Source organism: Equus asinus, chromosome 6, assembly GCF_041296235.1.
Source record: "Equus asinus isolate D_3611 breed Donkey chromosome 6, EquAss-T2T_v2, whole genome shotgun sequence".
In the NCBI taxonomy this organism is placed as follows: Eukaryota; Metazoa; Chordata; class Mammalia; order Perissodactyla; family Equidae; genus Equus; species Equus asinus.
In genome coordinates this window covers 56,489,946-56,504,176 of record NC_091795.1, presented here as the reverse complement: position 1 = coordinate 56,504,176, position 14,231 = coordinate 56,489,946, and the positions used below count along the sequence as shown (strand labels likewise).

Below are 14,231 nucleotides of genomic sequence, written 5' to 3'. Positions count from 1 at the left end.
TTTTCTTTAGTGGGGAAGTTTTTATTTAATAAAATGATACTAGTAAAAGAATAAAAAGGCATGACTGTATTGAAATCTTTGCCTAGGATTTATATATTTTTCCTGACATCTTACTTTCCAAAGCTTTCACCTATATTATTTAATTGACATTCACAATATTTCTGAGAAGGGATTTTTATTCTGTTCTCCGTGGGTCTCTGAGACCCACAGACGTTATAATACTTGTTCAAATAAGCAGTAGAAATGCAAGGACTAGAATTCAGTGTTCTAAAGTGATGGATGAACTATTAAAAACATCATGAAGTCAGATGAATAGTTATCTTTAGATTTTAAAAGCTTAATTCATTGCATCTCTAATAGACAAAACAGTAATGAGATGTCTTCTGACTTCCTTTTTAAATAAGATTTTTGGTCAGTCCTAAGCAGGGACTTTATTATAATAATATCTCATTATTTTTTTTAGTAATATAGTTTGATCAAGTGAAAACTTTCCTTTATGAAGATGAGAAGTTATTAATAGATTGTGTTTCGTTTTTAATGTGTCAAATTGGTATCTCTTGGTAGTAGGACATAAATACATGGTAGACAAAGATTGATTTTTATGGACATTTAAATTAAATTGTAGAAAATGTTCTCTCAGCAGCGCATTTTAGATCTCAGGTTAGACCAAGAGCCTTGCTTTCTATCTCAGAGTCTGATCTGTCAAGATGTATGAGGGCATGAAAGGAAAATAATTCCAAAGTGTGATCCCCATGATTCATGAGGTCCATATTGTGCAAATGTCAGAAACGTGAAGAGATTTCTTGCCTTAGAAGAAATTATAACAAAATATTTTATTTATATTTTATTGATAACTTTAGTAATTTCCTTTCTTATTTACAAGAAAATTAATATCGTAGTTTCTGCATATAAATTACTTAAGAAACACAATAGCAAATTAAGAAAAAAGAATTAAATTAGATCCCAATGACTTAAAAGATATTTCATGTTAGTTTTGTTCATTATAACAAAGTAAAACTTGATATCATGTCTCATGTTCTCAATTTTGTTTATCTTTTCAAAGAACCAACTCTTAGTTTTGTTATTTCTTTCTCCTAGTCTCTATTTCATTTATTTCTACTCTGATCTGTATTATTTCCTTCTGCTAACTTTGGGCCGAATTTGTTCTTCTTTTTCTACTTCCTTGAGTTGTAATATTAGGTTGTTTATTTGAGATCTTTCTCTTTTCTTAATGTATGCATTTATAGCTACAAACTTTCTCTCCTCTTAGGACTACTTTTGCTGCATCCCATAAGTTTTGGTATGTTATGTTTCCATTTTCATTTGTCTTGATTTTTTTTTCCCCTTTTGATTTCTTCTTTGATCCATTGGCTGTCCAGAAGTGTATTAATTTCCTCATATTTGTGAATTTGCCAGCTTTCCTCCTGTTATTGATTACTAGTTTCATACCATAGTGTTCAGAAAAGATACTTGATACAATTTCTATCTTCTTAGATCATTTGGTCTATGGTCTTGTTCACATTTGCTATTTCCTTATTGATTCTTTGTCTGGATGATCTATTTGTTGTTGAGAGTGGGGTATTACAGTCTTTGACTATTATTTTATTGATATTTATTTCTCCTTTTAGTTCTATTATTGTGTGCTTTATATATTGAGGTGCTCTGATGTTGGATGCATAAATATGTACAATGGTTATGTCTTCTTGATGAACTTTGACCCTTTTATCATTATATAATGACCTTCTTGGTCTGTTGTGAACATTTTTAGCTTCTTATGTTCTCAAAAACTTGTTTTCCTGCAATTAAAGCTCTCCTGAGAATGCCAAGATATTCGTGTTTTTGAAACCTGAAGAAAAGAGTCTCAACTAAATATTTCTGTTGTGCTTTAAGGTTTACAAAGAAGATCTACCTCAGCTAAAGCAACAAAGTAAAGAGAAAAACCATGCAGTGCCCTTCCTCAAGCGAGAAAAGGCTCCTGAGGACAGCTTGAAACTCCAGTTCATACACGGGTGGGTGGCCTGTCACCAGCCTTATCACCAAGCTAGCCAGTCTTTCCAGTTTACACTTACCTGGGTTAATATTTTAACCATTATTCTCTGTACACTTTTCTCAGTTGATGTTCCGTGGCCATCACAATGTGTGTATCTAGGTTTTTTCTGTCATGTACTTCCATGATGCATGTGTGACTATGGCTCACTGCTATTTCACTTCATTCTCTCTACTGTCTCTACTTCCTTTATCTCTGTAATTCCTGCTCTATTTTGCTAGCTCCACCTAGGACAATGTTTTCTTCAAACATTTTTGTTCACATATGCCCAAAATAATTTTGAGTTTTGAGTTTACAACAAAAGTGTAAATGGTTGTGAAGAATATAATATCTAGTGTTTTATAAATACATCATTCATTTAAATGGACTCAATGGAACCTAAATACCATGGATATTTGGTTACCACCATCATCAAATTAAAAATTACATGAAGAAGTGCTTCTATAAAAGTAGGAAATTTTGTATCATTCATATTTCTCCTTGAACTTGTATTTCCATTCTACTTCTCCCACAGAATTTTACCCTAATGTAATATTTTTTGTACTTGAAAGTCTTTTATTGATCACCCAGTCATACCTTCTGCAAGGAAAAAAAGGTCTAGAAGTTCAATGTAAATTTAATTCCTTGTGACCATAAGACATATACCGCCCTGTCCAGGATGGTATCCACTTGTAGCCACTGAGCACTTGAAATATGACCAGTCTGAATTGAGATGTGCCGTATGTGTAAAATGCACACCAGACTTGGAAGACTTAGTGTGAAAAAAAGAATGTAATATATCTCATCAAAATGTTTCATATCGATTACATGTAGACATGATAATATTTTAGACGTATTAGGTTAAATGTTTTAAAAATACATTTCATCTATTTTTTCAATGTGACAATTAGGAAATTTTAAATTATACATGTGTCTCACATAATGTTTTTATTGGACAGTGCTGCTCTAAGAGTTAACAATTTTTTTCTAGATTGAATAATTGTTACAACTATTAGTAGTACACACCTGACCAAATCAACCAAGATATAGTACAGATTCTGATAAAGTTATTAAACATAAAAAATTTTATTGGAAAAATACTTTTAATAAGAGAATTTTTTCAATGAGTTCATATATATGTGCATATATATTACTTATTGCTAGAATGTGACAGAGTTTAGCATTGAGTCTATTCTCATCTTTCATTCTTTAATACATATAAGCACTGAGAAAGCTTATTCACATGATTAAGTACATGAGAATGGAAGCAGTTTTATCATAGCAACATTATCCAATTCTTCAAAACTCCTCTTGAATTATAGGCCAAAAATATATATCATGATTTTGATAGATCACACAAAAAGTAGTGTAATGATCTATCTGCTGACAATTCAATTAAATCACTTTACTTTTGTTAAAAGCCAAAAATTGGAAATCATTTGACTTGCAAAAGGATTTCTTACCCAGTCGTTGGAGTTGTTCACTTTCAACACCCACACTTGTATTTTGAATTTTCCGTTTGTTTTGGCATCCCTGGAAGGTTTGACTTCCACGGTAATACACTGTAGTAAGATAGCAGATGGACAAGAGGAATGACTTCCTAAAGTGGGAGGAAAGTGATGGTAAAAGGAGAAGGGGGAAAGAAAACCTGCACCTCTCCACAAGTGTGTTCTCAGACTGGTCAGTTTAAGAAAGAGCACAAACAGTAGCTGAAGATCTGGAAACAGATTCCACTAAAATTATGAGTGCTCATTTGCCCCTTAGAAAGTCATCACATACCCTGAGAGGTCCTCATACCCCTGTTGAAGATCACTGTCTTAAGCAACTATGGAGGCACCTAGGTCTCTACTTGTACTTGCCCATGTCAATGCATTAGCTTTACCTTCTAACAACTCCTGCTCTGTTCACTCACTGTTTATTCACCTGCTGTGCGTTTCTTGGACCTGTGCTTCAGTTATAGAGGCTATGACTGTAGAAACAATCTGTTCTACACACAAGCTGGAGAAGTGGTCTACCACATTGCTGCAGTTGCTGTTGTGTACAACAGGCAGCAGCACTCCCAGAGGCTGTACCTGGGGCACGATGATGACATTCTCAGCCTGACCATCCACCCAGTGAAGGACTATGTGGCTACTGGGCAGGTATGTATCTCTCCTCTAAGATGGGGGTCTAGCCAAAGAGAGAGAGGATTTAATTTTGAATCCAGTTTACATGTTAGAAATTCAAGAAATACTTGATATAAATAAACATGAGGCAGGAAGCTGAAGATTCAGTGAATGCTGGATCATTTCATGATGATGGGAGAATCAACCAACATATTCTAGCACTATTGGGAAGCCTCTGAAGGATTCTTATCCTAACGTGATGAGATCTGTGAATAAGATTGGCTAAAACTAGTGTAATGTAAATTCCTTGAATGCAGTTTTAATATATTTTCCTCATCACTGTGTGCCCGGTACTTAGTATACCCTGGGTACTCAGTAAATGTTTATTGAAGGAACCATCTTTTCATACTAGTATAACATCTAGTGTTTATTTTTGTAAAGCTTAAAGTCGTATGAATTTTGGCTAATTTATTATTTTGTATTTTACCCTTTCAAAAAAACATAAATTTTGTCTGAACTATTTTGGATGCCTAAAATTTCGATTGAGTCTATAATTGAAAAGCTACTCAAAACAGAGCCCTGTATTCAGTCATTTCGTGTGGGGAAAGGTAAGAGAGAAAGTCAACTTAGTAAACAAAGAATCTGTTAAACTCAGATTTATTATCTTGCTGGTAAAGCAACAATACTGTCAAAAGTATTTTAAGTTTTGTACTGTTCCAATGTATAGATTACATTTTCATTCACTTTTATTATGGGCTTTTAGCTGCATGTAATGCTTCAACTGATTCTCAACATCTAAGTAGAAAACTCCAAGAAAAACTCTTGAATGAGGGTCAAAGGTTAACATGAGACAAGTAGCCATTTCTGAGACTTGACATGCAGGTAGTAAAAGTCTTTGAACAGGGTTCATGAGATCCATAGATGAAACTGAGGGCATGAAGGGAGTCAACCCCAGAAATGTGCATTTTCAGGGAAGAAGAATCCATGGCTTTTATTTTATTTGTCAGAATATTACAATGCTCCGAAAGGAAAGAGCCATTAATTGACACACTTGCTTGCTGCCCCTCTACCTGCAGATGGACCATCCAGTATGCATTGGCTGACATTATTGTTTTACAAGTAATTGATCACTGTTTTGCCTTTTCACTGGCCCCCCACTTCTTTTTTGTCTTTATTATTAATAGATGATTCTTGATTTGTGGGTATTTAATAGCCTTCCTTTGAAAGAAAAACCAGAGATTAGTTCTTTACATAAACCCCTGAGGAGATACTGCATTCTATACTGTAATTGCTGGGAGGCAAACCAGTATGCCAGTAGCCACTCCAGGGGTAACTGGGCCTCTACCGACCAATGTAGGAGTTGGCAAGATTCTGCTCAGTTAGGTGCCTGGCTCTATGTTTCACTTCCCTTTTAGAGTCAGTACCCAATAGGACTTTTTTGCTGTGTATTATAAGTGAGGCAAACTACTTTACTATTACAATTTTCTCTAGTGTTGGGAATCAGTGTGATAGGAGCTTGTGTCCCCTTTAGGAGAATCCGTCTTAATGAGAGAGAGTTAAGCCATGAAACTGTCATTTCCCAGGGGGAGAAGCAGGGCTAAGGCTTCTTGGGGTGGGTAAAATAATTGAGATGGATGATAGAATTCCAAGGATAGTGCCGTGACAACATACAGGTGACTTCTGTGCCCAAGAAGTAGAATCTTGTGTGGTGTTGAGAAGGCAGGGAAGGGAAAGGTAGACCTACCTAACTGACAGAGCAAAGCCCAGTGGACATCTGAGTCAGAGTGTTACAAGTCCCTTAACTAGGAGCTGTGCACCAGGTTAGGCTCTGGGCACGCACCTTGATGCCAAAACAAGCCTCTTAGACTCTTCGAGTCCTCAGTTTCCTCATCTGGAAAATAATGGAGTTGGGTCAGATGATTTCTGAGGTCTTCCTACTCTCCAAATGTGTGTTTTTTGGTTTCTGAGTAGCAGTTGACCCTAAAGAACAAAATCATTCTTACTATAATTTGTAAGTAGTCAATAACACTCATTCTATTATTTAAGGTTGGAAGAGATGCTGCTATTCATGTGTGGGACACACAAACTCTAAAATGTTTGTCACTCTTGAAAGGACAACATCAGAGAGGAGTGTGTGCACTTGATTTTTCAGGTAGGCCCCAGTTTTCCGCTAGAGTCCTTGGCAGACGATTCTACATTTACTTCCAGGTTTGTTTGTTTAACATCCTCCTGTTTAGTTGAGTTCTGTTTGTAATGAGGTAAGCTCTTCGTACGTCAGCTACCCAGGCTTTGACTGGAAATCAGATATGTAAACACCTCACCAAAAAATGTGGCCTTTAGGTTACATGTCCTTTCTTTGTCTTCCCCTTTTCCCTTCTCCCAAGTCATTACCAAGAGCTTGCACCGTGTTCTGTATTTGCTTGAGCGGTTTGAAACCCAGAACAGCTGTTGCTGTTGAGGCACTTGTTGTAATTGTCTGACAGTGACTCAGAACATCAATTTCATCTCTCCAAACAAGTGGGCGCACAGCTTTTGTGATTTAAATATAAAGAACTAGAGAGAGGGCTGCAAATTCTCTGCAGAGGGCCACTTTACAACACTGGTGTTTTGGAAATAAATTTCATGTTGAAGAAATAGAACTGACATTTCCATCTCCTTAGTTTAAAATTTGAACACAGTACTATAAAAATACTAACTGATGGACATCATTTTCTTTAGGGTAAGGCTGTTTCTTTAAGCAGAATTGGAGAATGAGAACCTATCACAAAAGATGTCTTTACTAGAAATTTTTAATAATCCCAATTGTAGAAATTAGATCAGTAGACAAAAATTCTAAACTCTATAGAAAACCGATTCTATAATTTCCTTTTTCTAAATTTCATTCAAATTTTTAATATATGCAAAATGTGTATTAGTCATCAAATTCCATGACTCCACAACCCTAGTCTCTCTCATATGTCCCTCTCTCTCGACTATCTTTGTGCAAGCCTTCACTCCCTCTCATCTGTGCCATGAGTAGTGCTGGTCCCTGATTTCATCCCCACTTCCTCTAGTCCATCCAACCCACTTCTGGAGTCTTCTGGAAGCACAAGTACATTGCCACCACATGGACTCTCTTGTTGACTGACTCAGGGCTGAGCCCTTGGTTGGACATTCATGACCTTCCTGATCTGCCCTCAACCTTCCTTTGCAGTGTTTTCCACCACTAACCCATTCGTGTTCCTTTACAGCTACCGAACTTCAGAACCTAAACGCACTCTTCTCCTTCTTTTGCCTGTGTTCCTTTGCTCCTGCTGTTCCCATGTGTCTCTTCAAGTCCCACCACCTTTTAAGACCAAGCTGAAAGTTTTCTCCTCCAACCTTCCAAGGAGAAATATCCTGTCCTTTCTTCTGCATCCTTTAGCCCATTGTTGTCATTGCTCTTGTGGAACCTGTTAGAGTCCATGTGGTGCAGTAGTTATTTGTGTCAACATCTCCTATGCCCTTCACACACAGTAAACTACTTGGGCAGCAGAGCCCGTTTCTCTGTTCCCCACTGCACATGTTGTAGTGCTGTGGGCATAGAAGCTACTCCAAAAATGTTATGAATGAATGAATAAATGAATGAGGTTTTGCTTAATGCTATTTGCCCTGCCTTTCACTATTACGACTAGAACTTCACATTTTCACAAAGTTTGGGTGAAAATTATGTTTATCTATTCTCTGACCAATAACATGGGGCAGTTTTTTTGGATTTTTTTTTGTGACATGCACATTTTCACTTACTGTAAGTATTATACAAATCTGAGTTGTTATATCATTATTAGAAGTTATTTAATACTTTCTCTGGTTATTGAATTAGTAAAAATCAAGACTAAACAGTTCATACTCTACACTAGTGGGCATGTGAGGTAGAGAAGGCCTGAGTATGGAGGGAGAAAGAACTACTCAGCATACCACCTGCTGGTTGAAAGCTCAGATAACACATGTAATAACCCAATAAACAGTGAGTACAAAGTCCTAAACTTCCAGAAGTTTGATGGACATAGAATTTTAAAATAGATGCGCCATGTCTCCATAATAAATCAGTAATATCTAAAAGGAAACAATAATTTGAGTTCAAATATGGTTCTATTCCAAAGATGTGAATGAATTTCTTCTGCCTTTTTTTCCCCATAGTTTCACTTCTCAGTGGATGAATTGCCCTTTTCTCAAAGTTAACTTTGCTAGCAGATACATATGTGTATACTTAATATAAAAAATGAATTCATAATTATCCTCTAGAAGAGTGGTAAGACACCCATTAAGGTAGCAAAAATAAATAAAACAATACACCCAAAATGTGTACTAGATTATGGAGAATCTAATATAGTCATATTGGTGACATTGAAAATTGACTCAGTAATTTTAGCAATTTGGCACCATATAATCAAAGCTATAATTCAAAGTGACAAGTACATGGACTATGTGTATTTCATACACATTTCTATGTATCAGGTTAAGTGAAAGAGAAAAAATAGAACTAAAAATAGCATCTATTCACTGATTTCAACTGAAAATGTCTGTATGTGTATTAACATATGAACAAAGTGGCAGGAAATTTAGAGTAATATAAATAGAATTTAATAATTATTAGATTATTTACTCTATAGAATTGATTGCTTTGGGAGTTTTTAAATTTAGAAAAGTCAAAAAGACTAGCTTGTGTTACTTAAATACCTTCAGAGAAGGGATTAGAGGAATTTTGATGAAACACAATGATTGTGAGACAGGTTAGTAGCAATAAGCTGGTACCCAGTAACTTGGTCTCTGCGTTTCTGAGAGCTCACATCTCTTCTGGGCTTAGTAGTTTTATAGAAGAAAGATCAAGAAATTAAGTGAGCTTAGAAATCTTTCGCTCATAAGGCAGCTCCTCACATCATTGCCAGGGTAGAGAAACCAGATGCTCTAAGAAGACATTGAAAAGCTGATTCTGCCACTGCTTCTAATTCTCATTTTGAGCAAATAAAAAAATATCCAGATATGGTAGCCAGCCCAGTGGCATAGTGATTAAATTTGTGTGCTCTGCTTCATCTGCTCAGAGTTTATAGGTTCAGATCCCAGGAATCGACCTACACACTGCTCATCAAGCCATGCCTTGGCAGCACCCCACATACACAGTAGAAGAAGATGGACACAGATGTTAGATCAGGGACAATCTTCTTCAAGCAAAAAGAGGAGGATTGACAATGGATGTTAGCTCAGGGCCAATCTTCCTCACCAAAAAAAAAAAGAAAGAAAGAAAAGAAAGAAAGAAAGAAAAGAAAAACCCAGATATGAAATATTTTCTGCATAAAAAGGATATTTTAGTTTTAACAATGCACTCTTTATTCCCAGATAACAATCACTGTGGAAGAGCCCATTTGTTCAGCAAATGTGTTATTTTTAATTTGGGAAAATTACATTTTTGTCTCAGAGTTTAAGTACAATGTTAGAATAAATGGCAGAAAGGAAACTAGTTAATAGTTTTAGAAAGCAGTAATATTAAGGACTACTCAGGAAGAACTTTCACTATTATCTATTGTGTTTGATCCATCACCATGAATGGTTACATGAAGATGAGTTGTAGTGGTTGATTGATCTCTGTGGTCTCCATGGTGCTTCTAGAAGGTATGAGTTGAGGCCCCTTTGGTTTAATTTGTATTGATAGTACCTTGTGTTATAATGATATGGCTTTAGTCTTAAACCCCTGCAGCACTTTACAGGCCAGGATTGGAAATCAAGAGAGTTTGTGGTATGGCCCAGGGAAGAGTCAAACACAGTGACAGATCCAGAGCTAGAACCAAGGTCTCCTGGCTGGGTTGTGAGCTGGTGGGAGCAGTGCGGGGAGGTCTCCCTCCTCAGTGCTCTTGCCTTCTCCTGCCCCTGCCCTCCACCAGGGGTTGTGTCAACTTTTGCCATGGGAGTTGTATCTGGAGCATGCGGCATGTTCGCTCACTTCCCCGCTCCCTCTACCCAACTAGCGTCTCCAGCTGCCCCTCCCATTCTCCAATATAAAGGAGGAGTCGGCATGGTGATGCATAGAGGCTGCTATGTGGACCAGACCCCTATGAAAAGAGACCTCCATCCTGGAACAGCCCTGAATCACACACTTTCCTGAATAGGAGCAGGAGCAACTATACCTTCCTTTTGGAAACTGATAGAAAAGTGAGTGGTTTAAGTAAAAATCCCGAGAGAGATTATTTAGATTCTCCTTTAACCGTGGAAACAGGACACTGACATCAGTTATTTTCTAGCTGGTGGCCCCGTCTATGTGCCTCAGTACCCCCATCTCCGCCTATCTCTTACAAGCCAGCCCATTTTGGAGTGGTGTTGGAAAGACCTGCTGATAGTACATTTGTCTCTCATTAGAGAAAGAAATTGTCCTGGAAATACAAAGCAGGAAAATGATGTGAAAACTAGACAGCAAACAAACAGCTATAATGTAGAGAGTTAGATTATTCTTCCTACTGTCCAAAAGCAAACAAAAAGAAGACATTTTTAATCAAAAACATTTCTTACAATATAATCTGTAACTTTAAATTGTGTAAATGAGAAGGAATGAATTTACATTATCCCACTTAATTGAGCAACTCTTTAACTTTGTGAATTTATCATCACTGTCTTGGGAAAATAGAGCCATCTTTGTTTTTGTGCTTGGCCTGAGGAAAGTTCTTCCACGTGAACAGAAAACCAAATTAGAAAGAGAAAGCTTCAGCCACATAGATATTTTCTAGGCTAAATATCATCCTCTTATTTTAAAACCTTCATGGAATAATAAATGATTTCCACAAGGGCACCTCTAAGTCTAACTTGATTTTATTGTGTTTAATTCTGAAAACCTATGCATTTTTTATGAGCCTTGAATAAAAGGACCAACTTGTAATTGTCTGAATAAAAATTTCTCTTTCTAATTTGCCCTTTACTGTTGACATTAAGTGCATTCGAATTATTTCTGGACTATGTCACAAAATATCCATAATTAATACATACTGTGACTGGAAAGATTTGAAAGGACAGCACCTAGACTCTCAAAACATGGCTGAAAATCAAAAACTCCAACTAACTGGTGAGGGAACACTGGGTTTTCAAAGCTGAGGTCAAGCCTCTGCAGGAGAAATGAAAACTGGGAAAAAATTAAGAGGTAGCCAATTATATTTCCAAACCATGTGGTATGCAGGAATAGCCTACACCTGCGGGATTCAAGAAAACGTCACCATCCTAAGGAGAGGTATTTGTTGAGGTGACTCTGGATTCGTACTGTTTCTTCCATTGCTACTCAGAGTCATGATACTTCTATTGGGGTAGAAAGGCTGTATACTGTGAGGACAAGCTGATGGGGCCTTGCAGAAATTCTTTACTAGAATTTATTAGAATTAGAAGCCACAAAAATCAACTTTTCCTGAGGCCTTCTTCAAGAGAGATAACACTTTGAAAACTATCATCTTAGGGGCTGGCCCGGTGGTGCAGCGGTTAAGTGCACATGTTCCGCTTCTTGGCAGCCTAGGGTCCGCTGGTTCGGATCCCAGGTGCAGACATGGCACTACTTGGCAAAAGCCATGGTGTGGTAGGCGTCACACGTATAAAGTAGAGGAAGATGGGCGTGGATGTTAGCTCGGGACCAGTCTTCCTCAGCAAAAAGAGGATTGGCAGTAGTTAGCTCAGGGCTAAACTTCCTCAAAAAAACAGCTATCATCTTAAATCCGTGGGTGCTTGCATTCTAAGGAGGACATAATAATAGGTATGCAGATTAAAAAAGAAAATATAAAATATAGAATTAATGAAAGCAAAAAAAAGAGAGACACTGAATATTTGTGCAGTGTTCTTGAAATAAATGGTAATTAAAAAACAATTAACATTTTTGTAGCTATATGACATAGTACATTCCCTTTTCCTTCAGACCATCCTGGGCACATTCCATCTTTATCTTTCTTGTCCTCCTCAATGTCACCAGAATCATCAGCATTCATTGAAAACCAGCTCAGTGTGAGGATCACAAAGGAAACATGATATGATTGCTAAAAACTTTAGAAAGGCTTGTCAGCTAAAAAGGGAGAAAACGCCAATTAAAATAAAATCCCCAGATACAGAGGCATGCCAGTATAGAAAAACAACCAGGCCATACCAAGAGATATGGAAAAAGTAATGTTATTGGTAATGAGTAGGAAGTCATTACCAGTCCCTTCTCCCCAACGCATAAAAAGAGACCTTGTCCAGGTTAAAGCCTGGTAACATTTAAGCATAAGGACATGTCATTAGCGGTGATTCAGAAGACACTGTTTATAATAATTACTGGTGGTGATTCAGCCCTTGAGGAAATGTTAATGTCTTCATCTAATACTACAGCCTAGTAGCTTGAAAGTTGACGTAACTTTCAGATCCTTGCTTCATGCGGAATAATAGTTGAGGATTGGGGAAGATGTGGTTTGTTAAGCCAGACTCTTCCTTTTTCTTACTTCCCTTCTTCCTCCAGAAAAGGAGCAGACCAGTGTTCCTAGGTGGTCAGGGGAGGGTCTCCGGCACAAATAAAGACACTCCCATGTTGAGCATTGGTTAGCGTTAGGGGTAGGGTTACCAGATTTAGCAAATAAAAATATAGGAGGCCCAATAAATTTTAATTTCAGATAAACAACAAATAATTTTTTGTATCAGTATATTCCATGTTTTGTATGATATGTCCCAGGCAATATTTACACTTATATTGACTGGGACATACTTTTACAAAGAAATTATTTGTTTCTTATCTGAAATTCCAGTTTAACTAGACTTCCTTTATTTTATCTGGCAACCTTAATTTGGGGTCTACTCTAGGACTGCCTTTGAAAATATCAGTTGAGACCCCGAGTGGACTGGGGAGAAGCAGTTTATTGCAGACTTGGGTTTCTTTACCCTCATGTTGTTGGCCTTCTGCAGACAGAGAAGACGCCCTGCTAAACTGATGCATGGTTGGTTGATGCTTGGTTACCCATCTCTGAGCCAGTGAGCAGCTAAGATGGAACTGCTGACCCAGAGACGCTTCTTCTGTGAATCTACATTTTCGGAAAAGCAGCAAAGGAAAGGCTTATTGACTTTTCCTCCTCTTTTTCTTCTTTATTTTTGGGAAGATTAGCCCTGAGCTAACATTTGCTGCCAATCCTCCTCTTTTTTGCTGAGGAAGATTGGCCCTGAGCTAACATCTGTGCCCATTTTCCTCTATTTTATGCTGAACGCTGGCATAGCATGCCTTGATAAGCAGTGTATAGGTCCGCATGGAGGATCCGGACCCACAAACCCGAGGCTGCCGGGACGGGGTGTACCAACTTAACCGCTACACCACTGGGCCAGCCCCTTTCTCTTCTTCTTTCTTTTTTTTTTTTTTTAAATTTTTTCCTCCCCAAAGCCCCCCGGTACATAGTTGTATATTCTTTGCTGTGGGTCCTTCCAGTTGTGGCATGTGGGACGCTGCCTCAGCGTGGTCCCATGAGCAGTGTCATGTCCGCGCCCAGGATTCGAACCAACGAAACACTGGGCCGCCTGCAGTGGAGTGTGCGAACTTAACCGCTCGGCCACGGGGCCAGCCCCTTCTCTTCTTCTTTCTTGAAGGGAAAAAGCAAATTAACTATTTTTCTTTCAAATTACAAAATAATTTAAAAAAATTTTTTGGAAAACAACCTAAATGTCCAAATTATAGTAATCCTTGGTAATATTATAAAAAATATTTAATACTAAGGGGAAACGTTCATCATGTAATAAATGAAAAAACAATATGTTCGGTACGATCCTGGTGTAGTTTTTTAAAAGCACATTTATGTACAGAAGAAAACTGACAGGATATACATCAAATGTAGGCCTAGAAATTTGGATATTTTAAAAATTTCCTTTATCCATATTTTCTAAATGTCCTATGACAAGCATACTGCATTTGAAATAGAGAAACTAAGAAATTAAGATTTTTAAATTACAAAATCATCTCTTGAAAGAATTTTTGAAGTTATATTTAGTTTCTAACTTGGGCGTTTTTTTTTCTTGAGGAAGATTAGCCCTGAGCTAACTGCTGCCAATCCTCCTCTTTTTGCTGAGGAAGACTGGCCCTGAGTTAACATCCGTGCCTGTCTTCCTCTACT

General features: G+C 37.4%; 1 protein-coding gene across 2 annotated transcripts in view; it reads left to right on the top strand.

The window, feature by feature from the left end:
• The window catches only part of EML6 (EMAP like 6), a 252,161-nt gene that overhangs the window by 149,185 nt on the left and 88,745 nt on the right, over nt 1-14,231 (top strand). For both annotated transcript variants that reach the window (XM_070512098.1, XM_070512097.1), the window contains exons 13-15: nt 1,891-2,009; nt 3,981-4,167; nt 6,178-6,283. In XM_070512098.1, coding sequence (XP_070368199.1) covers nt 1,891-2,009; nt 3,981-4,167; nt 6,178-6,283 — 412 coding nt within the window. The remainder of the gene's footprint in view (nt 1-1,890; nt 2,010-3,980; nt 4,168-6,177; nt 6,284-14,231) is intronic.